Genomic DNA, 27,601 nt, shown 5'->3' with positions numbered 1-27,601 from the left:
TTTAAGTTCTAACAAACATTTATTCATTCACACACACGTTATGCAAGGGAATTTTCTCTTCTGATGTCCTGCGTGGAGGAAAACATCCAAAACCATCAATACAATAAGTACTTTTAGCAAAACGGGGATAAAGGGTTGTGACTGTGTTTTACCCACATGGTAATAACTGACACTCCCATGTACTGTCAGAACCGGTTTCAGCTGTTCTTTCAATAATTCTAGTACCATAACGAATTGAATGAAAACATAAGAGGAACTCAGATATTTATGGGAGACAATTGAAAGTCATATGCTCAAATGCTTGTAAATGAACAGTTGGTATAGGGTGCTTTTGGCAAGCATGTATGGGGAGGATTTAGGGAAGATCTTGCTTGGTTATCTCAGTATGTATATGTCCAATCTAACATCAAATGTCAAAGACAATGCATTACTTTCAAAACAACATGTAAGTAGATCATACATGTATTTAATCATCCAACTGAAGGATTGATGAACAATTACTGATCTTAAATTGGTCTTTATAAATAATAATTTCTTCTGAACATTGACTAAAAGATATTTCATTACAAACAGATGACAAAATGCATAATATACTGATACTAGGTAGTAAGCACACGTAAGCTCGATTTACTAACATCCTGTACAGGTTTAGAAGACTGGCAAAAAGAGCTTTCCGATAAAAAAAAAAAAATTAAAAATACAAACTTAAATCATAAAAGCCTTGTTAGTGTATGAATTATAATGGTTTTTGTATTGTGCATCCAATTACATATTACAAAGGATCGTCTATTTTTCTTTCTCTCTTTTTTTTGTTTGATTTGGTCTTTCACTGAAGAAACTTTCCTTGACCATCTTCTTTGATGAGAGACCTTGCCAGCCATGGCTTCAGGCATTTAAGAACAATCGTGCCTATATAACATGAGAAGTTAAATATTCAATCACAAGAGTTCAAAATATCACCAGAAACATTTTCATGCCCTGTCTTAAATAGAAACACTGAGAGGATTCGTTCTTAACTAAGAAAAATAAAAACATATGAGGTACTTGTAGAACATCTTACAACACATACAAAGGATGGAATACAAATTTCCAAGCTGCTTGTTTCAGTAAATATAACCTCTTTCTCTTCTGCTTTCAAATTTTCAGTAGAGGGCAGAACATGTCAAGCATCAGCATATAAATAGTTTCAAGCTTGCTATAAGTATAAAACAAAACATTAAACTCTTAACATAGATTTCTTGTACAACATGGACTAAGCAGCTTCCAGGTAGTTATAAAACCAAAAGCTCACTTTTAGAAACGATAAAGAAAACTCACAAATTAAACAATACTTGTAGATCACTTATATCAAAGCATTACACAAAATCTAATTCTAAACTAGATTTTTTTTCTCTCTCAATGAACTATACATCAGAAGGCTTATCTACATCCAATACATGAGCTGGATAATGATCATCTTGTTTGCATTAAGAACACAAACAAATACTGTCAACACAAAGTCATATCTTTCTCACTACGAAATTTACTCAAAATTTACAATAGTTGTCAAGTTCCAAGGTACATTTCTTTTCGTAAAAGCTTTAAAATTCTTGACTCGTCCAACTCTGTTATTCAAATGTCGCCTGTAGAAAAGCACGGCGAACACAACCACTTCCCTACTACCACAATGGAATCTCCCATTCTTTCTATCAACCTGCGAGCATGAGTAACTGCTCTAGTGATTAAGCTAGATGATCCATACGGGCGAATACAAAATATTACACGTACCCTTTAATAAATGCTGCTTTGTTTTGGTCATATGTCATAGACTAGGACAAAGAATGGAATAAACCATTGTGATATAAGGGGGTTAGTAGGAGAGAGAGAGAGATAGTGAGGGGGAGGGGACTGCTGAATTATTGCTTTCCAAAGAACTCCTTGCTTTCCTTGACTCCAGGCTTGATTGTATCATCGCCAGGCTTCCAGCCAGCAGGGCACACTGAAAAAGGAGAAACAATAAATACATAAGTCTTGAGTAAAATAAATCAACATTCCTTTAGGCTTTTTGATGATAATTAAATTCACATTTTGTTAACCCTTTCATTACACACATTTTTCAAAGGCTACATTGGTCATCTTTTCTTCTTCAAATTGAGAACGATTTAATTTTTCTTTTACCGTTATATTTTTTTAATAAAATGTCATGTCTCTGGAAAAAAAAGTGATTATGAACCTCTTAACATGTGGCAAATTAATTTTGCTTATCGATAACAACTGACATTATACAAACAATAGGTCTTTGAGACAAATTTCTTTGCAGAAATCATAAGTTTCTGGTTTTAGAGTTATTCAACACATGAGCCATTACACTTTCTCATTCTTATGATAAGCAATCTCATTAATTCTGCTAATCAATGACAAATGATATACAGACATGCCCTTGAGACAAACATCTTTGAAGAAATCATTCATTTTAAAGAATCACAACTGAAACAAAAAACAATCTGACCATAGAACCCTCAAAAGACTTGATGTATGGAAGACAAAAGAAGCCATAAAACTGTAGTCTCTTTTTTTCTTTTTTTTAAGGAAACCATCAAAGATTTGGGAATATTCATGATTCGACAACCAATTTCCTTGTTTAATGAGCGGTTTTCTGTTAAATTTCTGCTAATTGTGCTACCCTGCTGAATACCTTAGAGCCAAATTAAATAACAACTCCAAATATAGATTCTGATTGCTTCCCTGTGGGAAACAACATTTCTGTCTCAAGTTGTTAAAAATTCTAATCACTTTAATGAGCTTTCACATGATGTCCTCCATGACAAAAGTAAGTCTAAAAAGCATGTTCATTAGTAGAATATTCTACAGATTAAATTTGAAGTTATGAAAGAAACATCTAAAACCTTGGTTTTAGTGAGAAGACTTTTAAAAATTCAATAGTATAGGCTTAAACCATCCAGCATCTGGTTGAGAATTTGGAAAAGTCCACAAGAGAAAAAGAAATTGTATCTCAAACAAAGATAAATTGCTTATTTTATTTGCAATAGTTCAAAAACTATCAACTATGCTTATTGAAATCCGACACAATCATTTTACTGTCCAGCTTAAAGACAATTTTCTGCAAATTTAATCATATCAAGATTTCTTCCTTTTTCTTTGACTACTTTGGTTTTCTTATAAAACGAAATTGAATGCTTGTCAGACTAGATGTAATTTAATATATTAATTTCCAATTATTATAGGCATCTATCGTTCATTTTTACCTACATTACATCTTTAATATACAAATAAAATCTTCCTGCCTCTGGTTATTACCTTCCCCTTCCTTATTATCTTTCTGTTTTACATTTCTTTCCATTAATCATCATTCATAAGAACCTTCAACGTCTTTAAGCTCAGACAGTGCGAGGAGATAATTAATTGGTTAAGATAAAAAAGCCAACTTTTTCTGAATCATAGTTAACAAATCGTGATCAGTACACTTAAAGGGTTTCTCCTCATAAAGAATGACCCTTTATATTTTTCTTCTATGGTTTGATTATTAAAATGAGTAAATTTTTAACAACATCTGAAACAAACAACAGCTTTTGGTGCTCAAATACAACCATTATTTCTGGACGTCTCTATAATTCCCCGGTAGACGAAATGTTCTGAACGAAAAATGATAAGCCTATCATTCAGCTGTTCAGAACTTTAACCCAATTTTTGTCACAGATATAGAGTTAAAGAGGAAGTCTAACCTGAAATTAAGTTAGTTTTAATAAAAGCATAAAATGAGAGAAACCAATTAGTGAAAGTTTGAGCAACGTCCAATTAAAAAAAAAATAGGAAAGTTTGCTCAAACTTTCACTGACCTGTTTTTTCTCATTTGTTTTACTTTTATTAAAACGAACTTAATATCAGGGTAGACTTCCCCTTTAACACTGCATACATGAACAAGGCTTATGTAGTAGAAAGAAATAAGCATCCATTTAAAATCAATATCTATCTGCTCTTACCTTCTCCGAATTTGTCTGTGAACTGGAAAGCTTGTACCAGACGAAGCACCTCATCGACGGAACGACCGACGGGGAGATCGTTGATGGTGATCTGACGTAGGGTGCCCTTGTCGTCAATGATGAAGAGACCTCTGAAAAGGGGAAAGAAGAGGATTATTTAAGTATTTCAAAATTCATCAGGGTAAACATCTATACTGACATTTTGGTGAATATAGCCTAAGCTTTAATAACAGAAGGAATACTTGAAATTATGCAGAAATATCATAGTTTTAATTCAATATTTCTTTTCATTGTCTCATCTGAAGTAAATAACAGACTCAATGTACACAGCTGAATGAAACAACACTGTAACAACAATTCTTCAAATAATTAATGACATACCAACATCGTTAACAACATAAGAACTCTTTAAAGTCAATTTATTCTTTCTTTTTCAGTGTTAATGACATATTTTTTATTAGGTTTAGTTCAGCAGCAAAAAAAATAACAAAACAACAAAATAAACACAAATTAAGAATGGAATAGCATGAAGAAAAATAGAACATTATTTGTTGATGGTACCCATTTACATCTGCCAGTAACAGAAGTACATCCATAAATTATCAGCAACATTTGCGGCTATTCTAAGGACATGAACAGGGGTGACGTCTGGTCTATTTATCTATACATACCTGAGTGAGATTCCTTCCTTCTCGATCATGATGCCGTAATCCCGGGCGATCTTACCGCTCATGTCAGAGAGGAGGGGGATCTTGAGTTGACCGACTCCACCCAGTTTCTTAGTAGTGTTGGTCCTGGAATCATAGAACGATAGATACGATGGACATATACATTACATCAAAACAAGACGGAAGGAGGGGTCAGCATAAGTCATACTAACTAACATTCATATTTAGCACAAGTCATACTAACTTACATTCATATTTTGAACATTTATAATAATAACTATAGTGCTTATATAGCGCCTAGCACTTACTTTGTCAGAAGTCTCTAAGCGTTCTACATAATGCAGCATAATTACCCTGGCTTTACTGTTATAAATCATTTTCTATCATTACTGCTAGAACTGAAGATTACCTTTCTCTACTTCCACCTTCATATGTATCTTTAGTCCACATCCTCTCTCTGTTTAAATTTTTATTTTTCAATCATCCAATTTTCCCTTCCTTACAGTACACCCATCTCATACAGAGCGCGATGTCTCCCCTAATTACGCAATCAAAAACATCGTCAAAAGTTGTGAATGAAAATACTGTCTCTGTATTAGCGTTGAGGGCGTTTTATTTTTGCATCAGATTGGGCGCGCGGCACAGAAACAGTCCAGGTAGAGGACTAATGTATCCTCAGACAGACTAGCAAATATGATGCCAAACTAAAGGGACATGTAGATGGAAAATAGTGTAAGAAAAAACGGCATTGAAAGGATGTGAGGTTGCATCTCTTTAAAAATCAACAGGAGCAGCTGGGTTACTACAAATACTGGTCGGTAGACCTTATCAAAAGGGTGAGAAATAATTGATTGATTATGTGCCCTTGGACTTGACCTGACATTGCAGCAGCCTGAACTGAAATTACATCATTTTGATGTTTTCACTCTAACCCTTTGCCTACTGCAGCCGGGTGTATTCTGTATTAAGCCTATGGGGATGTGAGATTCCAGTTGTCAGTGGATTAATGAATGAAGAGATATAAAACCACTGAAAATTTACACAGGCAGTAGAGAAACCTTAAGATGGGTGTAAAGAGGCAATTAACAATTAACTTTCAACTATATTTCTAGGGCACACAAGAAAAGAATGAGATATCCTGCCAAGTTAAGTTTGCATTTACCGGTAATCATCTTTGTTAATAATCCAAGAGATGGAAGTTTAAAAAAAAATAGAACTATTTGTGTACTATTAAAAGAACTAATGACATCATTTTGAAACCATTCAACTAGAAAATATTTTTTTTTTTTGTCATCTCTTTTTTTTTTTTTTTATGAAAGTGAAACCCAGTTGTGTCTGGGTTTTCAGTTGTGATTTAATTCTACATGTAATTCTGAAGCTATCACTCAAAATGAAGATCTGTATCACACATGCATCTGATAGGTTTCTTTTTTAATGGAAGAAAGAAAAAGTTAAAAGTTAACACCTACCTGTAAAATGAAGGGTAAAGTTGCAGGCACTACAATTATGTACCAGGTACTACGTGCAAGATTTCCGCAATTTTAATAGTTCTTTGAAATCCCTTTTTTTTTTTTTAATTTAAGACTGGGGGTCATACATTGACTTCCAAGTTATTTCTTGTTCCATGGCTGTAATTATAAAATAGATTTTAGTGTGGGTGCAATTTTGGACCTTCAGAAGATTTGACAGTTGGAAATGTTGAAAGATAGAAGGGAAATTACTTCATGCAGGATGAAAGCTTTTTCATGTGAATATACATTAGTGTCTTCAAGACGTAGTGATTCTTGTCTCTTGAAAGCAAGCCAACATTCTGCAGAGATGCCAACCTCTTGACACAAAAAACAGACTGAGTATCCTAAAAAATCAGATTTTCACGAAAACTCAGCACTTCCACGAAAACTCAGCACTTCCACTGGCCCACTCGGCCCGGGCCAGTAACATGTAAGAAAAATGTTTTACTGCTAAGTACGGTCAAGTAAAATGTTTGCTCTTTCATTAACATTTAAAGAGAAAATTGTAAAGCAAAGTTTTCGTTAGGGTTGCAGGGGTTTACTTGTACATGTTTCTATGCGATTCCGCTGTTTTTATGGGGTTTTAAAATATTTTTTTTTTTTTTTTTTTTAAAGATGAAAAATTGTATTATCTTATTTCACTCTTATAATCGTACTAAATACGATTTAATCGTACTGGTTAGCATTTCTGATTCTGTGGAAGCACATGTAAAAACCGATACAAATACCGAGGGTGATTTGGGGGACTGTTACAAAGGGGCTGTAAGGTTTTAGGAGCTTTTTCCAGATTCTGCATCCCGTTCTTACCATGCTAAATGACAGAAGTGGGAGTCGCAGGATGCAGCGAGAACCTCGCATCCGATTTTTCTGAATTCATCTGACCTGTCGCTGAAGGCTAGGATCTCAGTCGGACAAACGAAGGTGCTGGAAAGAGTAAGAAAGAGAGGGGGATAAAAAAGGATGAAATTATAATAAAGGTATTTATCTTGCCAACTGACATGTATATGTTTATGTACCATGCCCCTTCTACAAGCAAATATTCTAAGTTTATAATAAATCACAGTTTCAGATATAGACACATGGGGACCCAAAATCTAAGTCCGGACCCCCAACATTTTCTACATAGTGCTCATGCATACACAAGTTCAATCCCGGGGGTGTTTCACAAAGATCCTAAATTGATGTTATCTCTAAGTTGGACTTAACAATTATGAAAAGCTGTTAGCATCTATGAAAATATTTTGTAAAAGTTATTTTAAAAAGCATAAAATGTTGATTCAAATCCTTCATGTTTTCTATTATCAAGGAGATTCCATGTTCTTGATGTGTAAGTTATAAACAGTTTTAAATAATTTAATTTTTGCTTTTGAATATACTTTACTTAAAATAAACTATCTTTAAAAGCAAACATTCAAGTAAGGCTACAAATGGATCTCCATAATTTTTAAGTCCAACTTAGAATTAAGTTAGACTTAGGTTCTTTGTGAAACACCCCCAGGAGCCCTTTATTATCATCCTATGTATCTATTTGAACAATTTTCAACATAGCAAAATCTGTATGTTTTGATCAAAAGCAGAGAAATAATATGGTCATAAAAATGAAAGTTTGAAGATGAATATTTGGTAAAGGATCAAAAGTGACAACTTGTCGAGTTGTGAAGATGACAATATAATTCAGCAACTCCATACTTCCATCTTAAACGTGTGCGGTCACCAGTTTGGCGAACAGATATACAAGGAAGTCATGATAAGTCCTATATTTTGTTGTTGCTTTTGTTCAAATTTACCGCTGTGACAGGGAAGACTCGCCCTTTAAATGCTCAAGCCACACCAATTAAGTGTTGAGCAAACAATGGCTATGCCATCAAACATCTAGGCAAATACATGTACACCATGACTGACTCAACAATTTACAAGCAGCCATCATAAATCGTTTGAGAGAAGTCCATTTCACTTGCCAGCGCAAAATACTTCCACTGCCAATCTCCTCTTCGTGGATTAATTTCAATTCCCTTTCTCATTAAAAAATCACTCACCAATTGCCACCAGTGTTGACAACTGACAATGATTCGTTTGCAGACCCTAATTGAAAAGGGCAAAAAAACCTTATTGATAAAAGCAAAGACCTTAATTGAAATTACATTGATTGCCCTAAACTGAATACAGTGGATTAGCTCCCCATTTTAATTAGAAATTTTCAATTTCCATGCTGATACTTGTATAAATACTATCAGATATCACCTAAACAGGATTTCTCTTGAATTGCTTTCATATTCCTACATTAAATATTACAAAAATGGAAAAAAAGTATCTTGAGGAGTTCACAGAAAGAGCCGTGATACAGAACATGGGTGTTGTGACAATGTCCAATGGAAAGAACACTGGTGGAAAGGATGGGTCTGGAAGAAACTGTGGTGGAAGTGGTAAAGAGAATAATGTTCATATTATATTTAGTCTTGGGAACCTACAAAAACAAGCAATGCTTTCCAGTAGGTTCCTGTTTCATTTCATAATTTTGAACTTACTTTGTCAACTAGGTTCTTTATTGTGTATTTATGAAATGGAATAAAATCAATCAACCAATCAAAGAGAAGTGGGTTGAGATGGATGGGTCAGGTCTTGAGGAGGGAAGATGCTGAACGTGTGTAAAGACTAAAGAGCATGGGAACTGGAAGTGGATGGCATTTATAAAGAGGGAAAGGAAGACAAAAGATTTCATAGAAACGTATGGTGAAGCAAGAAAGCAGTAAGGTTGGTCTAAATGAGGAGGATGCTGGAGACAAGACGAAGTGGAAGGAGGGAGTGTCTTTGTGACGCAAAAGTCTGTAGCCCCTCGTAAAAAGGGAAAATGCTGACTGTCACATTTTTAATAAACAAAAATGATGATGCAGATAAAAAAAAAAATGGCTAAATTTTGAATGAAAAAGGTTTGTTTGAACATGTTTCAGGATGACACAACACAAGTTTATCAGAAAATCATTATTTGCGAGAAAAGCGATTGTCTCGCGGAAGGTGTAAAACTGTCCTTTCTTTCCCACACAGCTACACTGTAGTAAGGTCTGGACTGATTGATTAATCAATTCAAATTGTGACAACTCTTGCCGCTGGGTGTCAACGTGGGCTCCTCTCAACTACCCTGTGCTTGTCACTTAGGTACATTTGCCATCAAATTAGCTTCGTTATCAAAGGTAATCTGAAGTACTGTAAAAGCTGGCGTAAAGACAAAGTTGAGTTCTGGTCATGCGATTGCATTGTGAAATAAACAGTGTGGAAGCGATCAAAATAAATTGATCATGTAGCATTTAAAGGTAATGCAAAGTTTTGGAAAATTCTTTAAAATTTGGATATATTTGGATGCCCCTGCAGATGTATCATAAGCACTAGAAAATTTAGCCCCTAAAACACTTCTGTTTTCCGCAAACCGCAAACAACATGTCTGCCCTCAAAATAGAAAATAAAACATTTATATTGATTCTTTTAATTGACATCTGGCCAAGGCGTAAAAAACGTCTGCATGTACTGTACATCACACTGTACCTTACAATATAGATTGTCTAGCATTTTTCTGCAGTGTCAACATTTTGAAATCATTAATATGAAAAACATCTGTTGATAAATCGCCCATATATTATTATCCATTATTCATTTTGTATGCATAACAGGTGCAGACTAATGGAAACAAAAATATTGTTTGAAATGCAATACGGTAGCTTTTTTACACCTAAACTGTGCATGTATATTGTACAAAGAGCGTAACTACTAGTAACTGCATTACATTTTCATTATTTCATTTAAAATGTGTTAACACATTTTCATATTTTTCTAAATCATTGAAGTTCTTCCTTCCCTTTACATTTATTTCTTTTAGATTCTACTGTGTTGTATAATGATGAATACCTTACAATACATGTAATACTGACTTGTTCTCTGTTACAGTTTGAGATTTAATAACAGTTTTCCTGACATCTCTGTCCATTTGACCACCACAAACACTCAATTTTCCTTTTATTTCTTTCTATATGTATTTCTGGCTAATGAAATTACCAATGCTGCTATTACTTAATTGGTTGACATAAAAATGTATTTTCACTAAGTTCATTAAAAAGAAATGAAATTGACCCTGGCTTTCTCACAGGTTTAATCTCATAAATCCATCATACGTTGTACTCAGACCAGTTACGTTTGTGTCACTCTAAAAAAGCCATGCTAAAGTGCAGAGACAAACCCAAATTACATCGTGAACTATATGTATGCCACTTTCATACTATCGGTCTGTATGGGTCGACCATGGATCAAGGATTCCATAATTAATCCAGACCCCAAATTGGGTGCATTTAACACTTCATTATTTCGTACAGCCATAAGCAACACTTTTACTGATAACTACCACTCTTATACCTCAGTCACACAATTGCGTATTTGGCTTGCGTATTGCTGCATATTTATGGCAAGCCGTTTTTAACATTTATTCCTATTTCTTGATATCAAGAAATTAATCCTAGATATCGAGAATTACCATTGCTTTACAACAGAAAATCAAGGAATAGGAATAAATACGCAGCAATATGCAAGCCAAATACGCAAAGGTGTGAATGAGGCATTAGGCAAACCTTTGACAATTAAATGCTCCAAGCTTTAAACAATTTTTCTACATGTGTATCGGTTGTATCCATCTATACTACAGGGGAACTTGTTATAACAAGGTCCTTGGAACCATGAAAGTTACCATGTTATATCAGGAATCTTGTTAGATCGGGGTGAAAAATCATAAAAATATAAAGAGCTGGGACCAGCAAAATCACCTTGTTATATTGTTATATCAGAGCTCCTCATGAGGTTCCACTCTATCACAAAAGATGCAGTGACCCTACAAGGAAATGTTTGGGTCCAGATAGGGATAGGGTCTGTGAACATATTTCCTATTTAAAGATAACCCATTTCCTTCACAGACTAGCTCCACACGCCCCGCCACAGACAATGATCAGTAGGCCTGTCTTCATCAGCTCGAGTTTGCCAAATAACCCACTATTTTCAGACTCGAGATATTATCCCGAAGCTAGAAATTGCGAACCGATACACTCATCACAAACTAGCTCGGATGTCCACAAATAAGCCTGCTATTACCCAAATAGCGGGATATTTTGGAAACAGGACCAAGACTTCTCTGGATATTTTCTCGACCAAATATCCCGCTAGTTGTAATTGCGGGCTGATGAAGACACAAATTAAACTGGTTAATTTGAGATCGAGATGGTTAAAATAGCGGGTTATTTGGCAAATTCAAGCTGATGAAGACAGGCCTAAAGAGTGGAGTGTTAATAAAGTGGAGCCAACTGTTAGTTTCATATTGGCATTATAATGCAGAATAAGTAAGAACTTGATCTACAAAATCTCAATATGAAAGTGATATAAGAGAAGGGGCTCCATCTCCATTGTGTTCTATTGTTAGCATTCAGTATAGTTTTTGTAAATACTTCTGATATATCTGTGTAGATGTGTAGAATGTACAGAAATTTATGAAGTGCATTGCTGTAACCTGGGGAGTGTTTCACAGAGACTAAGATCGACTTTAAGTTGGACTTTACTATGGCAGGCTGTTCATTCCACTGGTTGCTTTCACCATTGGTCTCTCAATTATGATCTTTAGATAATAATTTTACCTTCAATAATGAACTATCAAAAAATGTAAATTCTGTCGATTTTTGACCACGATTTGTACATCCCTTGAGTAACCAATGCCAGGAATTTTTAGAGGAACTACTGGCATGAACGGCTTGCAAAAGTTAATTCCAACTTAAAGTCGATCTTAGTCTTTGTGAAACACTCCCTAGTGTCCTGCATGGATAGGAGCTCTTGAATGGCATGGCATAGAGCAAATGTAGAGAAGTAAATGCTACCTTGTGATTTAATTATCATCCTGTTTTATTACTAAGTAAAATTGGGGCAACCAAAACAAATCTGGGAAAATTATACATAATTCACTAGATTCAATTCGCGGGTAAAGGCAAATACATTATACATGTACAAGTAATAAAAAAAAACATATGGACGAGTTTAAAGCATACATAATCAAATACTGGCTTGCTGATTTTTATCACAATATTTCTTTGAACTTGGGTCCAATTCCAAAGTGAGATTGGGAAAGATATCATGTTACTGCACCAATTCACTACATCCGTTCTCATTAATTCAGCATCTGATCATCCTTGGATGATAATTGAAAAAGCCGCTAGGGAATTGTCACGGAATAAATATCCATGTACTGTATCATCATTTAATGGAGTCTTTGCAATCAAGATATGGCCTTTGTGGTGGATCCATATGTTCTCAGTCACACTGCTAAAACTCCTCCATACCAACTCCAAACCAATCTATTCTTAGCTATCAATGATAATAGTGGGTTCTTGTATCTTGCGCTTTGTCTGTCACGAGTATGAACTCCTACACATGTATAAACTCCCCTCCTCAATCAACTACAAGTATTTCTACTCTCCATGTTTTTCCTTTTCCATTTTGTCTCCCTGTTTTTTCTTTCTTATTCTTTCTTTTTTTCTTTTTTTTCTTCTCTCTTTCTCTTTCTATCATACACACATACACATAACAACACATCATCATCAATCATCATCAATCATCATCAATTGTCAACAATCATCATCTTCATCGTCATCTTCATCGTCATCTTCATCGTCATCTTCATCATCATCATCATCATCATCAATCATCTTCATCGTCATCTTCATCGTCGTCATCATCGTCATCGTCATCGTCTTCATCATCATCATCATCATCATCATCATCATCATCATCATCATCATCATCATTATCATCACTTCCAGCTCTTTTCTTTTAATTAGTTTCTACCCAGATATTTATCTTCTCTGAGAATCCTTTGTTATCACCAGTATACATGACAAATATCTATAATAGTAATACGCTAAGGCTCCGCGGGGGGCGCGACGTCTCCGCCGGCCTTTGTATTCTATTGTTTTTTAATGAGATCGCCGACCCAAGTTGGTGCAGCTATCTCCTCCTGAACCCTCCCCTCGGGGTACCGGTGACCGGTGCCGTCGTCCGCGGGAGAGTCTACTCTAGCGAATTGGCTATACTCCGCCCGAGGTCCTCCTCCGTGTCGACGTCCAGGGCGAAAACAGACGCGACATGCATAATGCAGGATATGCGTGACGACAAAGATACCTCATGGATATTCAACATTGACACACGACCGATGACTATCCGTATAAAATTGTATACACAAAAATCGGTCGTAAAAAAACTCGAACCATATTCCATACCTTACCTGGCTTACCATGTCGCACGCAAGTACGCCAAAACACGTACATTTTCGCAATTGCGAGATCGAGACGGAGCGTAGGGCTCGAGTTTTTGGCGGTCGATTTTGTTTTGGTAGAAGCTGAATCTAGACCATGAACCACTAAACATCGCGAAACTGCAATCAATTTCCATCACGAATTCACGATTGCTGCAATATTATAATGTTTCCATAAATAGAGGTATGAAATTAAAGCCTATTTTGTGATGTTCTCGCCATGTTTACGTAATTTTGATAATCATTTCTTCAAAGTAAAGAAAATCAGACAAAATCACCGTAACTGACACCCATACAATACAGTGCATTGCCACTGTGTAGTGTGTGTGAGATGAGCTGAGTTGCAGTAAACTCCAGGAATTAGCTCCAATACCGGCAGCGCAGGCGTCCGACGCCTGCGGCGCCGGTGTTGAAGTTTAGCTGGAGTTACGCTGCAGTTATGCAGCAGTGTGTGAGTTGAATTCGAGTCGAAGAGATTTGACACTTTGAATTTGTTATCTGTTGGTTTGCATCATTATTGCCGCGATTTCAATATAGTTTCGTGAATAGATTTACGAAACCTGAGCTTAGAATTAGTAAAAGTATTACTAATGTCTCATTTTTAAACGACTGTCTGATTTTCTTGTGAAAATTTTACTTTGAAAAATGATTATCGAAATTAATGGTCAGAAATATTCACAATCTAGATCTAGGGTCTATTATGTTAAAGTTCTTGCATCAAATCAATGCATGAAAACTTAGTTATTGAACTAGAAAAATGTTTTGTTTTTTTAAAAATAGGCAATATAAAGTAGTCTAGGAAGCCTGAAACTTTAGCCTACTAAACAAATCTCAACAAAGTGTAGGCCTATCCTTTTATGAATTAATGAAAAAGTAACCCCAGAAAAAAGAGCCCCGAAAGTTGAAAAAGTAGCCCCCGAAAATTTAAAATGGAGCCCCCGAAATGAAAAACTTAATTTTTTGCCTGCGCCCCCCTCTAGAATCCCGCAGATTTCCACGGGTCCTGAGTTGCGTGTATATATAATATAGGCGTGGGGTCCACGGGTTTAAAGGGGCCATAAACCCCCAAAAGCTCGGGGGTTACGTTCTTCAAAGTTGGGGGGGGGGAGAGATCAGATCGCAGCGAGTTGAGTGTATATATAATATAGGCATGGGGTCCACAGGTTTCAAGGGGCCATAAACCCCCGAAAGCTCGGGGGTTTTAGGCGTTTAATTAGGGTCAGATGAGCATATTTGAATACTTTATTTGTGACACTTGCGGGTCACTAATTGGCGTGGGGTCAATACGTAGAGTTGCGTAGTGTTGCGTACCAACTACGCTGGCCTACGTTATATGCTGAGGGACGGAAAGGGGTACGCAAGGTGAACGAAAACAATTCAACATGTTTAATTTTTTTTGCGTACTTTCGGCGTAGAAACTTGACGCAGAAATTACTCCTTTTTACGCAGAAATTCCGCCTTTTTACGCAACAGTACGCTACCCTACGCCAGTTCGACTAAGCAGTAAAAGCTTTCCACACAGTAAGCAACCATAAGCAAACCTGTACGCCAGCCTACGCATAACCTACGCAGGGACTATTTTCCCATTAATACGCAGCCTAATTTCTGCGTAGTCGGTACGCCACACTACGAAACTCTACGCAGTTCCAGTGGCTTAAAGAATAACTACCGGTACAGTTGGATTGTTTTTTTTAAATCTAATACAAGGCCAAATTTAAAAAAAGCATGCTTATAGCATCCTGTTTTTTTGAAAAATGGGAAGGAGGAGGCCCTTTTTTTTTCTTTTTTTTTCTTTCAAAATGGCCGCTCCGTACATTTTCCCTGGCATTCGGGCTATTTTTCAAGATGGCGGCCGACAATTTTTTTTTTTTTTTCTTTTTTAAAATCAGAAATACATTTTAGCAGTGTTTTTCATGTTTTTTTTCTTTCAAAAAAAAAAAAAAAAAAAAAAAAAATAGGAGGCGGCCCCCAAAAAGGAAGCAGGCGGGGACGATGTTTTTTTTCTTTCAAAAAAAAAAAAAAAAAAAAAATCAAAAATCAAAAATCAAAAAAAAAAAATAGGAGGCGGCCCCCAAAAAGGAAGTGGGCGGGAACGCTAAACATGTATATTTTTTAATGGCCTGAATGGCAAATAATGTTCTTGGTGGTTTTAATTTAGACATTCTCTATATATCTATTTACACCCCCGCCCCCTGTAGAATCCCGCGGATTTCCGCGGGTCCTGCTAGTTATAACCTATAATTCGGCTAAAATCTTAGCTCAATATTAAATGTGTACCATCAGCTGGTTCACATAAAAATATGCATGCAATTCTCAAAAACTCTCCACCCTGAAGTACCCATCCCCAAACAGATACTTCAACCTTTGCAAATGGTTGATTTCAAATCAAGCAAAGAATTAATCATGGAACACTCCTCCACTTGTCATCGATAGCTCTTCTTAATCACTTCAAAATCAGGAGTTCGTCATGACAACCATAAGCACTCACATCACTAGATGGCCATACTGTAGTAATAGACGATGTTGTAAATTTAGTTCTCACGGCGTTTGTCATTCAATTTGGAATATTTACGCCCTTATTAAAGCATCTTATTGGATTAGTTGTGGCAAAAAAAAAGTGAGGAGGAGGAAAGAACTTTCTTCTATCTCTCACTCTCTACATGGAGTAGGGCTGGGAATTTCAGGTATTTTTTTAATTTGGGTACCCGAAAAGGATGCATCTGAGAAAACATCTGCTAGATCTACTACTGTATTATTATTAGATCTAAATGTTTCTCTAAAGATGCTAAATTTGACAATTTGTAGCAGCCAAATACCTATAAATATGCATGGATACCTTGGTTGATATTGAAATCTCTCATATGAAGTGATAACAATAATATCAAATGGGATAATATACCAATCTGAGCTGAGGTACGCATCATGTGTTGATTTATTTGATTGCTAAAAAACATCTCTTTTATGGGGCTTGTTTTTCATTGCCATCCAATTTCCGGTAACGGGCATCTAAATAATTTACCAGGGAAAATATACCAATGTATCCAATTTGCATTCAGACTATTGAAATACAATGGGTGAGAGGTGACTATAATAGTTCTTTGTGCAATAATGTAGAAAAATGTGAGTACTGTACATTATATACATTATGAAAATGTAACTGTGTAAATATATATCTTTTTTTCTTCCATTCTTTCATTCATTCCAGTCAAACAATATCAGATAGATAACCACCAAACTTATTTGATTCCTTACCGAGGCTGCTGGCTGAGCAACCATACTTTTCCATATTTAAAGGAATTGTTATTTTGTTTGATTATTTTCAAAAAACTGCACAATTTTCCCTTTAATTTGCGATTGTTAGCTCTTCAAGGTACAATCTACATCGATCAGGAACCTTCACAACGTCTAATCATCACGTCCATGGTCACTTATATGCTAGCTTGTGTGATGAAAACCTCCATCTCATATACATGTAGGCCAGTCGCCGTCTTCCTTCATTTACCTGCCCCGAAAGCTGAGAACACAATAGTGAAAAGGCTTTTCTTTGAAGGCAGACGCAGCCATTGTGAGTCCATCAAAGCTTCGGGGCCTGGGGAACATTTGCAGTTCACAGCCATGCCCCCAATCGTTCTAAGAATATGAAGAAGGTTCACACTGGCAGATTCAAGCGCTTGGAAGATGGTGATGGTGGTGGATATGGTGGTGGGTGTGGTGGTGATGGTGGTAGTGATGCAAGTAGCGATTATTATTGCATGGTGGTGTTAGTGATAGAGGTGGTGATGATGATGAGGAGGATGATGATGATGATGATGATGATGATGATGATAGTGATGATGATGATGATGATAGTGATGATGATGATGATGATGATAGTGATGGTGATGATGATGATGGTTCTTGATGTTGATGGCAATGATGGTGAGGATGATGTTGATAATGATATTGTTGTTTGATGATGATCATCCATGGTGATGATTATGATCATCCATGGTGATGATTATGATCATCCATGGTGATTATGAGGATAATGATGGTGATTGATGATAATGTTGATGGTGATGATAATGATTTTGATGACAATGATGGTGATTGATGATGGTAACAAAGATGATAATGGTGATGATGAAGCGGGTGGTGATGGAGGTGGTGATGAAAATTATTATTCAATGATGATAATCATGGTCAATGATCAATGATGACGATATCGATCATAATATTCTGATGGTATTTATGATGTTGATTACCAGTGATGAAGACTGCAGTGAAATCTTCTGGCTTCCACTGTCAGTCACTTGGTAGTCGACACAACCAAAAAGGGGATATTCTGTCATTCAATGTTTGCATTTCTTTTCATAATGTACAAGCAAACATCTTCAGCCAATATTTTGCAACTTCATAATCTACGTGTTCCAGTGAAGGTCCACACGCACATCAAGCTCCAACGCTCTTCAACAATCATCCCTACGAACTAAAAGCATGCTTTTCAAAGTCAAATTGGCAACTGCAAAGAATGACACCAATACCTAACAACAAACATGGGCCCGATGCATTTTGAATAATATAATAAAAAGCTGCAAACACGCTCAATGCAATCAAGGTTGCTAAGATACAACCTTCTCTCCCAAGATTGCCAAGGATGATGCGTTCCTTCATCCCTTACGGCGGGTCTGAACCCGTCTCACAAAGAGGATTTAATACCCTCTCTAATCCAATAGCCTGGGTTATTAACGGAGGTGTATACCACCAATACTGGACTCTCTAGGTGCAGCTGAAAGAGAATGGGGCACGGCAGTAACCAAATTACTGGTAGCGCAGAGTTGCACTGCTACCACTCTGTCAAGTGCTGCATACAGTACTTATATCCAAGGTTACATTTTGAAATCGGGGAGTGTTATCACAGTGGGATACAAAAAAATTAGAAGATGCTTACATATTTCTGTAATATATTGGTTAATAATGTCTTCAAAGTAACATCATACTGTTAGAAGATGTGGAAATGCAAAATATATTATGAATAAACTGCTTGAATGAGCACAAATGATGGTAAATAAAAGAGTGAGATGCATGCAACTGATTTTCTAAACCATGATCATTTCAGAAATATATTGCCATTTCCATGTTTATTTAAAATGTACAGAATATATTCCATTAAAACATACCTTGTAACCAAACTACTTGGAGTTATATTGAACACTAGCAAAATGTCAATGACAAATGAAAGAATGAGATAGTTCAAAATTTCTTTGAAATGTGATACCACAATATTTTGTTGTGTGATGAAAAAACAAACTGCTTACAAATTAGCAATAGCATGATGTCATTGATACATGAAAGGACGTAATATCTGCAAACGATTTCTACAATCTGATCATTTCAGAAGTAAGAAATATGATGCCATTTTCACATTTGGTTTTAGAGTATCAGCACAATATTCTGTACGAAATACCTGCTCATTGTAAACATGCTACTTTAGAATAAACAATGGCACAATATCGATGACAAATGAAATGATGAAATATCTGCAAATTATTTCTACAGAATGGTCCCCTCAGGAAGATGACTTATTTCAGTTGTGACTACACACAAAACGTAAGCCATGTATGTAAGTAGCATAATTTCAAGAGGAACATATTGTTCCACCATATCAAAAAGTTAGTACCTGGAGTGAGAAATTTTATGCAGGAGAGTTTCATGTGTAGTAGCAGGCCTGCAAACAAATTTTAAATGTCACTATATTAAAGCTCCAGGGCCCTTTAAAGGTACTATGTCCCATTTGCAGGCCCAAAAAATGAAAAAGTTAAATTCCAACTGCATTTGAAAGATAATACTAATTTAAAACTTCCCTAAAAAAGGTGGGGCTTGAAAATGTCCTCAAGTGGGAAAATAACGACTATTAGTTGTCAAATCGACTTTAGGGCTATAGAGCCCAAAAGTAATAGTCTTGATTTTCAGACAATTGTTCCGAATGGTCATACGTTTTATGCTGCGCAAAGATTCAATCAGTTTAATCTTGGCCATCACAAGAAGTGGGTTATTGAGGTAGACAAATGCTTATGTACCCTTTACAACTCTTTTCATGTATGTTATTACCAAAGAAGGAAAAAAAGCCAGTCAGTCACTCAATAGTGTCTGACAGTGAAGTCTAGCAAGTAAACGGGTTTCCTTGCATAACTTGAATATGAGGACACTGCTAACGTTTAAATTTCACAGATAGGACATACATGACATATTCATTATTCCTGCAAAGTTCTACAGAATTTGAGGTTGGCTGCAAAAGGGACATAGTACCTTTAATCTCTTTCTCTCCTGCTCTCTCTCTCTCTCTCTCTCTCTCTCTCTCTCTCTCTATCTATCTCTCTCTCTCTCTCTCTCTATCTCTCTAGCTCCTCTCTAGCGCTTTCTCCCTCCCTCCCCTATTTGGTTTAATAAAAAGGTGTCCAATGCCTATGTATATTCCAATGAATCCACCAGTTTGCTTTATATTGTGTAAAGAGTTGAACCTTTTGGCACTTGTTTTATCACGATGAGACCATTAATGAATCACAAGTCTGGAATTCATGTGTAAAGAACAGGCAGTTTATAACCTTCCTTTGTTTAAAATAGGCAGTTTATAACCTCCCTTTGTTTAAAATAGAAAAACTGCCATACAATCTCAGGAACTTATGTAATCTACGACATGTACATGTACATGTACATTGGAGCCTTCACTGTTTCAAATCTGTAATACATGTAGCACAGATCTGCTTAATAAAGGAAACCTCACCCTAATAAATAACTTTGTTATTCCTAGAGATTTATTGTACTCTTGCCCATAAATCTACAAGATTCTCCACCCAAGTGTATGAGAGAGGTGTAAAACAAGATATTCTTAGCACAATGTACAGTACATATGACATCGGCATAGCCATTTTCTTACATGAAGCTGAACCCCTGAAATAATTTAGGTACTCTGACAGATTTGTTGTATTCTACGCTAGATTCTAGCCCATTAATCTACAATATTTCCCATCAAAGTGTACGAGACAAGTATAAAGAAAGAAAAAAGTACAGCTACTTGTACATTCATTTTGTACTGATGGTCTAGGATTAAGACGGCACAAGGAGAGTTATTACAAGTTCATGTGCTACCCCTTATACATTAAAAGCTTGAATAGTTGAAATGCATGCACGGCATGTGATAAATTTGAATTATCCATTTCTTTTGTGTGTGCTGTTGTTTTTCTTCAATATTTCACTTCAATATTGATGGATAAATCAATTTTGGACCCCCCCCCCCTACCTCTCTCTCTCTCCCTCCCTCGTTGCTCTATAAATTCTCCTCTCTGTCTGCCTCTCTCTCCCTGATAACCTATCAAATACTACTACAGATTTTGTATTTCTAAATTCAAAGTGATTTCTAGACTGCTACAAACATTCATGCCATTTCTTCTCACGAGTCTCTAGAATCACAAAATGAAAATTTACAAAAACATAACAGGAATAAGATGTGAAAAGATTATTTGAGAGTGGATATCATACCTCATATCTAGCCACTTTATCTCTAAAAAGGAAACACACACACAAACACACACACACACACACTAAATAGCAGCACACAGGTCACAAGGGAGCTACAATCCAAAGTGTCAGTACTTTGACAAATTCTGTGCCTGCCGTACAGCAGTAGTCAAGATTTCCCGGGACCCCCTCTGTGGGGTAAATATGGCAGGCATGCATGTGGTAATCTCGACCATCCCATATCACTTTATCATGCAATTTTCTGACTGCCCGGGACGGTGAGTTCAAAATGCCAAATAAAGTTCACTTCATGGTGCACTTTTCATTTGCCAAAGTTTTGTCAGCATTTGTCAACAACAACAAAACTCACATATCAATATGGCAGATTCACAATCTGAAGCGCCTTTGAGCGACACCAGCGTTTAGTTGATTTCACGTGATGCATTATGGGGAAAAGCCGACAAAAGTTATCATCTGTGGCATTGCTACATGTACATGTACAGTTTATACCTATTACAGGGGTTCTCAAAACTTTTTCTTTGACGATCCAGATGTGATTTCAGTGAGAATCAATCCATGGGTCGGTTGCTGCAATGGTTGAGAGACCTGCGAGCTGAAAAAATGGCCCGTCGCAGCTTGCCGGTAGGGGCACTATTTATGGTGAATCCACCCTATAGTCCTTCAAACACAATAGATGAAATATCTCCTGGCAAGTGATTGAGAATTTTGTTCATATAAACAGAGATGCCAACCTCTTGACACAAAAAAAATCCTAAAACATCAGATTTTGGAGAGAAAATCAGATTTTCACGAAAAAATTGACAGTACCACTGAAAATTTCAGAAAAATGTTTGCTCTTTCATTAAAATTTAATGAGAAAATTGTAAAGCAAAGATTTTGTTGGGGTTGCGGGGGTTTACTTGTACATGTTTCTATGCGATTCCGCTGTTTTTATGTTGTTGTTTTTTGTTGTTTTTTTTTTGGGGGGGGGGGGAGATGAAAATCGTATTTTAAGATTTTAAGATCGTATTTCACTCTTATTATCGTACTTAATACGATTTAATCGTACTTGTTGGCATCTCTGTATAAATCATTTACAAATTATGCATTTCATTAAAAAAAAAGAGAACATAGAAAAATTATACTTACAAGTCCAATGGATAGAAGAAGAATACAAGGTATTTGCCTAAAAAGAAAAAGAAAAGAAAAACAACATCAATTGGTGCACTCTTGGGACACAAATAAAAGGCTGTACGGTAGTCTTTTCTTATCTTTAAATTATCATTACTTTTAAATAAAAAAGTTTTCTTTTCACTTATGCTCTGGGTTAAAAATATGAGATCTTTTCGTAAATGCCACCGACCTGTATAGCTCTTTTGAACAATTCAGATTTGCAGACCCCAAAAAGAAATTAAGGTGGTACAGAATGGTCTTTCAGTATACATGTGTTGGTTTGTTTTTTATTTCTTTACATGTTTTGCAGTAAACAGAAGGATTTTTAACAAAATGGCATCAGTTTGGGAGTATTGCAAATGCCACTGCATCTCCACTATGACTCCTGCGATCCTAGCTTGAATTATTCTTGGAATATCATGATGAGAAGTTGAGAAGTTGAGAAGTTGACAAATTATTCTTACAGTACATGTCAATTAATCTTTATGACCTTTGACATAACAATTTTCTTTTTTCTTGACATCTATGTATGTATTTGAGATATTCTTTGACTGCATTGAGGAAATTTTGTAAATGTTACATTTCCTTTCATTTTAATTTCATTTGAGCTTTTACTTTTACTAATAAATCTACATTAAAAGGTAATCAAAGTATTATTACCACTGTTTATACATGTAGTTCTTTGCAGGGAAAAAATTAATATTTATTTTTCGGGGGCTACTTTTCAACCTTGCCTGCATGAAAATAACATTCTAAAATTTGTTTTGCATTGAACTCTATGCAAATTTACTGGGGCTCTTTTCTGATTTTCGGGGGCTCTTTTAGGCATTTCGGGGGCTAATTCGCCCCGAGCCCCCGTGTATTTTTTTCACTGGTTCTTTGTCATTTAAAGTACGAGATTTGTTTTCTTTCTTCTCTTTAATCAACTCCAGTTTCATGTTATGAACATTTTCTGCGAAAAAAACTACAACAAAAGTAGTTTGTATTTCAGAAATAACTATGTTTTGCATTACAATGTACATGTACATTACATGAATGTCAAACAGCCATTACATCAATGAAGACAGAAAGTGGGATTAAGGTCAAAAGCCACATGGGTACTACCAGGTACTTTTCACTTCTCATACTGAAGATATGTAGAAACAAGAAAGTGGTACACTCTAAACATTCCTCACTACATAGAGGCACCTTCAGAGGTGTGAAGCAAAATTGAAGAAACCAGTCGACATGTATACAGGGGTGATAGTGAGGGTTTTTTCTCCTAAATCTCCCCCTTCCCCTTCCCCCCCCCCCCCCCCCCCCCCCCCTCCCCTTTAGAATTAAAAAAAAGTGGGAAGAAAACAAAATCAGGGTAAAAATGTGAAGAAAACAAAATTCGGGGGGGAAAAATAAAAATCAGATAAAAATTAAGAATCAGGAAACCATATGTTTGTTCAAAATTTCAAATAAGCATTTTAAAAACGGAGCTTTTCCATGTTTTAAAGAATCTATACTGTAATAGAATTCAAACTTTTACAAAATGATACACAACCGTTTCATCCTCACTTGAAAAAATCGAGCAAGAATCTTATTTTTGGCTTAAAACATTGGCAAGATTAAATTAATCATCATTTGGCCAATTCACAAAAAATTTAAATATTCATATAAGATTACAAGGGATTCAAAGGATAGAAGAAATCCTGTGTATTTCTATATAATAAATAAAATAAAATAGAATGCAGAACAAAACAAAAACACCTTCATTTAATCTAAAATTGATATTATATATATTCTGAGAGCATTTTAAATGCATTGACAAATGTCTCTTTTGCCTCAATAAGTTCATCTTGTGGTTTAGATGAATAACTCATCCAAATAAAAATGCTGTTAGATTCTCAAGCACAATAAAAACAAAACAAACAAACACACATCTGTCATTATTCTAATCCCTCGGAGAGGACTTAAAGCCGTTGGTTCCTTGGTTGCTTATTTACAAGCATATGCTTTCTTTTATGGCAATCTGGTATTAGAATCACCATCCTCTTATCACTTAAAGCCCCACTGTACTACTTGTAGCTACTTGCTCCCTCTATATAGAAAACTTCCCCAATCGGTGCCTGTTGGTCACCCATGATCCTCTTTTTCTTATGTTAATTGAGAGGTGAGTTGATGACATAGCCACCTGTTGGTCACCTTGTTGGGCGGTATAATCCCTTCTGGCCGAGCTAGTACAGACGTCCTTTAATCCTTCAGCCTTTAGATTTTAAAAAAAATATATGTTTTTCTTACCTTTGTAGTCCGACAATTTGACGTCGACAAATTCACCGGTGGTGCTCACTGCTGTTCCCTCAAAATAAGGAGCTGGATCCTGGACACGAGCCTTGGCTGCCATTTTTCGATTTCGTTATGACTTCTATCCTGGATTAAAGAGGTCAAAGGAAAATTATTTAGTAACAGTTGGTCGTTCCACCACAAGAAAAGGCACGACATAAGTTGTGATTAAAAATTAAAAATCTTACTAGATCTCGATCTAGTCAACATGTGAATAAAAATAGTGTTCGTAGTGGTGGAGCAGTGGTCCCGTAAGCGGGAGGTGCCAGTTTCGAAACCAAGGTGATGCGCTAGTGCCCTTTGGCAAGGCAGTCAGTCCCCTGGTTGCTTACTTTGAACTTTTTCAAGCATCCACCTGCTTTCTTAGCACTCGGGTAAAAACAAACTAATGATCATCATGATCATCTAACCAAACCAAATCATATAGAAATACATTGTTTTCTTGCTTCTGAAAGTCACGGTTTCAAGGTTGCAAGGCAAATAACATAATTTATTTATAAACACTTCTTATGTATTATGGGCACTAGACTTTTTATTTATGGTGAACTTAAGGAAACATTCCAAGATTTATATTTCAATCTCTTATTTCTCTGTAAACCGCATAATCAACTGATCTGTAGGTCTACCTCAATTCAAATTCCTTGTACTGTTTCAACTTTCACTTTTTTCCAATCATGTCTAATAGGGAGAGTAAGACAGTAGAGGTGCACAAACAATTGTGGAGACTGTCCCCCATTTTAGAGACTAGGGGTCCGTTTCTCAAAAAAAAAAAACAAGACAGTCGTAAATTTATTCGCCGACTGCAGAGACGTCTCTGATCTTCCTTAACCATTTCACAAAAAGCTTACTAGTAAGACTTCTCATGTTAATGATTCTATCAGCGAGATCAGGAGCTGAGACATGGCCTTAAGGCCTTAGACTAAGTTGCAATTCCACCTCATTTTTACAAAAAGTATTTGAGGAAAACTGCTAAAAATAAATAAGGAAAATAAAAAAATTTGAACATAGAGTAAAGGAGGGGGTAATCGACCGTCGACAGTTTTCGGCCGGTCCGTTGGATGCATGGTAAAATCCCTTTAAAATACATCGCTTAATAGCATATCACATATCCCACACATACCATAACATGCCAGAGTCACTGAAGAACCACATTTGCAATGGAAAATATATCCTTAAATATCATATTTTAGCGATGTAATCGACAGTCCCGCTACCCGAAGCTGTAAGGAATATGGGTATCACAAAATGAACTTTATTTCAAGTATTTTTCAGATTTAGAGCCCGATTTTGTGTGAGTCGCAAGCTCAAAAGTATCTCATCGCATGTATTAAATCAATGCAGCCGGACACCTGGCGCACGCACGATATCTCTGTCTAATTCAGATTCCAATTTCCGATCACCGCAGAGATAGTTTTCGGCATGGCGAGCTCCGGCGTGGGATACCTGCTCCGCCCGCTAGTGCTATCGATCAGCGGGGAAACGCACGGTGCGGGCGCGTGCTTCCTATTGACTTTGTACATGCAATTAAAAACTGTCTCCAAAGTGAAAATTGAAATGAATTTTGTCATGGCAATTCATGATTTTTTTTTCTGGGATTCTTTTTTGTTTAAATAATAATATTGCTTCATGATTTGAACAAGAAATGATATTAGACTAGATCTAAGTAAAGAGTCCAAAAAAATAGGATTTTGTCTTAAGTGGCCGAAAACTCCCTCCTTTACTCTAGTATTAATATAGTAGCAGGAGACAAGAGATCCAAAATACTGAGATAATGTAGATTATACCATAGAATTACTTGTAATTTTTGTATTTATAATTGTGAGGATTTAATTTCATGACCAGTGAATCAGTTTTGTTTCTGACTAGCCTACAAACGTAAATATAAGAAATTGGTAATTGCATCCCAATTCCAAAGGGGAAAATTAATGGGGAGACCGTCTCCAAAACAGGCTACCCAAAATCTTGACAAAAGCCTCTGAAATTAAAAACAGTCTACCAAAAATAGGAGATAGAAGTCTAGTCTCCAATATCAATTGCTCAAATGACAATGTAAGAATTTTTAAGAATAAGATCAAGAATAGTCTAGATTAGTAGATAGTCTACCATCTAGACAGAAATAAGTAAATAACCATCTGATATGGGTATTTCTTTAATAAAACTGACATTTGTTGACATTCCCCATATTATAGTCTACAGATGGTACTACAGAGATCTGTGATTGTGATGGAAAAACTGTGCGCGAGCTACGAGTTCGTAATGGCATGCAGTTTTTCCGTTATAATCATTTTGCCTTCGGCGTAGACTAGAAGGAATGAGATTTAGATGCGCAGCGAGAGTTTTAACTATCGCTGCAAGATTTTTATCATGGATGTCGATTTTGACCCATAATTTCCTAAAAAGGGACCATTATTAAACGGATTATTTCAGTCAAGTTGGTAAGTGGAACCGAAGCGAAGTAGTTAAACCTTTACCTAATTTTCAAAATAAGATGCACCGGATATGCATCCTGTGAAATATGGAATTTGGCCGGTAGTTTTGCCAAGTTTGGTGTAACGTTTCTTTACACAAAGCGTGAACACTAAAGCGTATAGGGCTGTTCTGTCTCTAAAGAGAGAGCCGACCTAGACCTACCCATATCAGAGGCTAAAGAACGAAAGAGACAAAAAAAATCGGTCTACGTTCGACCACTTTCATAATCATACTCATAGAAATAGCTAAATAATGACAAAAAATAATTACAATTGTGACACAGCAAGTTTATTTATCACATTCATTAAAAAATCACTGCCCCACCTCATACAAAAGAACATGGACAGACGTCTAAATTCTGACAAAGAATGTCAATGACAATTACCGGACCGGCATAATTTTTACCCACGTGCAACACATCGAGAAGCTTTAATATGCAAGTAACTCATCGAGATCGAGTAGGCCTAACTTAGATCTTAGTCTCACACATTACCAAATCACTCTCCAGAATTATAAGTTATTAAACATTTAACCAATTTTTCAATAACAACAAGTAAATACTCACCCTTCGAGAAGAGTAATTATGATTTGATCACTGTGACTTGCTTGTTTGTCCAGCTCTATCAATAATGAGACCGGTCACTGGATTCTCGATCATACTACGTA

The 27,601-nt window shown here is 36.1% G+C and overlaps 1 protein-coding gene across 2 annotated transcripts; it reads right to left on the bottom strand.

Moving 5' to 3' along the window:
• Nucleotides 1–27,601, bottom strand: LOC581408 (peroxiredoxin). 2 transcript variants are annotated; one of them, XR_004066113.1, is made up of 8 exons: nucleotides 27,501–27,601; nucleotides 24,425–24,553; nucleotides 22,133–22,169; nucleotides 6,967–7,083; nucleotides 4,652–4,774; nucleotides 3,981–4,111; nucleotides 143–1,978; nucleotides 1–68 (listed from the first exon to the last, which is right to left on the bottom strand). XR_004066113.1 is itself a non-coding variant. In XM_781410.5 (7 exons), the coding sequence occupies exons 2-7, from the start codon at nucleotides 24,525–24,527 to the stop codon at nucleotides 1,896–1,898; spliced, it is 594 nt and encodes a 197-aa protein (XP_786503.3). In that variant the 5' UTR covers nucleotides 24,528–24,553; nucleotides 27,501–27,601; the 3' UTR covers nucleotides 1–1,895. The 2 variants fall into 2 exon arrangements, 1 of the variants encoding a protein (XP_786503.3); XM_781410.5 differs by having other exon boundaries at nucleotides 1–1,978.

The sequence above is a fragment of the Strongylocentrotus purpuratus genome, unplaced genomic scaffold (assembly GCF_000002235.5).
Source record: "Strongylocentrotus purpuratus isolate Spur 01 unplaced genomic scaffold, Spur_5.0 spur5_scaffold_3, whole genome shotgun sequence".
NCBI lineage: Eukaryota > Metazoa > Echinodermata > Echinoidea > Camarodonta > Strongylocentrotidae > Strongylocentrotus > Strongylocentrotus purpuratus.
The sequence above is the reverse complement of the archived record's forward strand: the minus strand, read 5'-3'. Positions and strand labels throughout refer to the sequence as shown.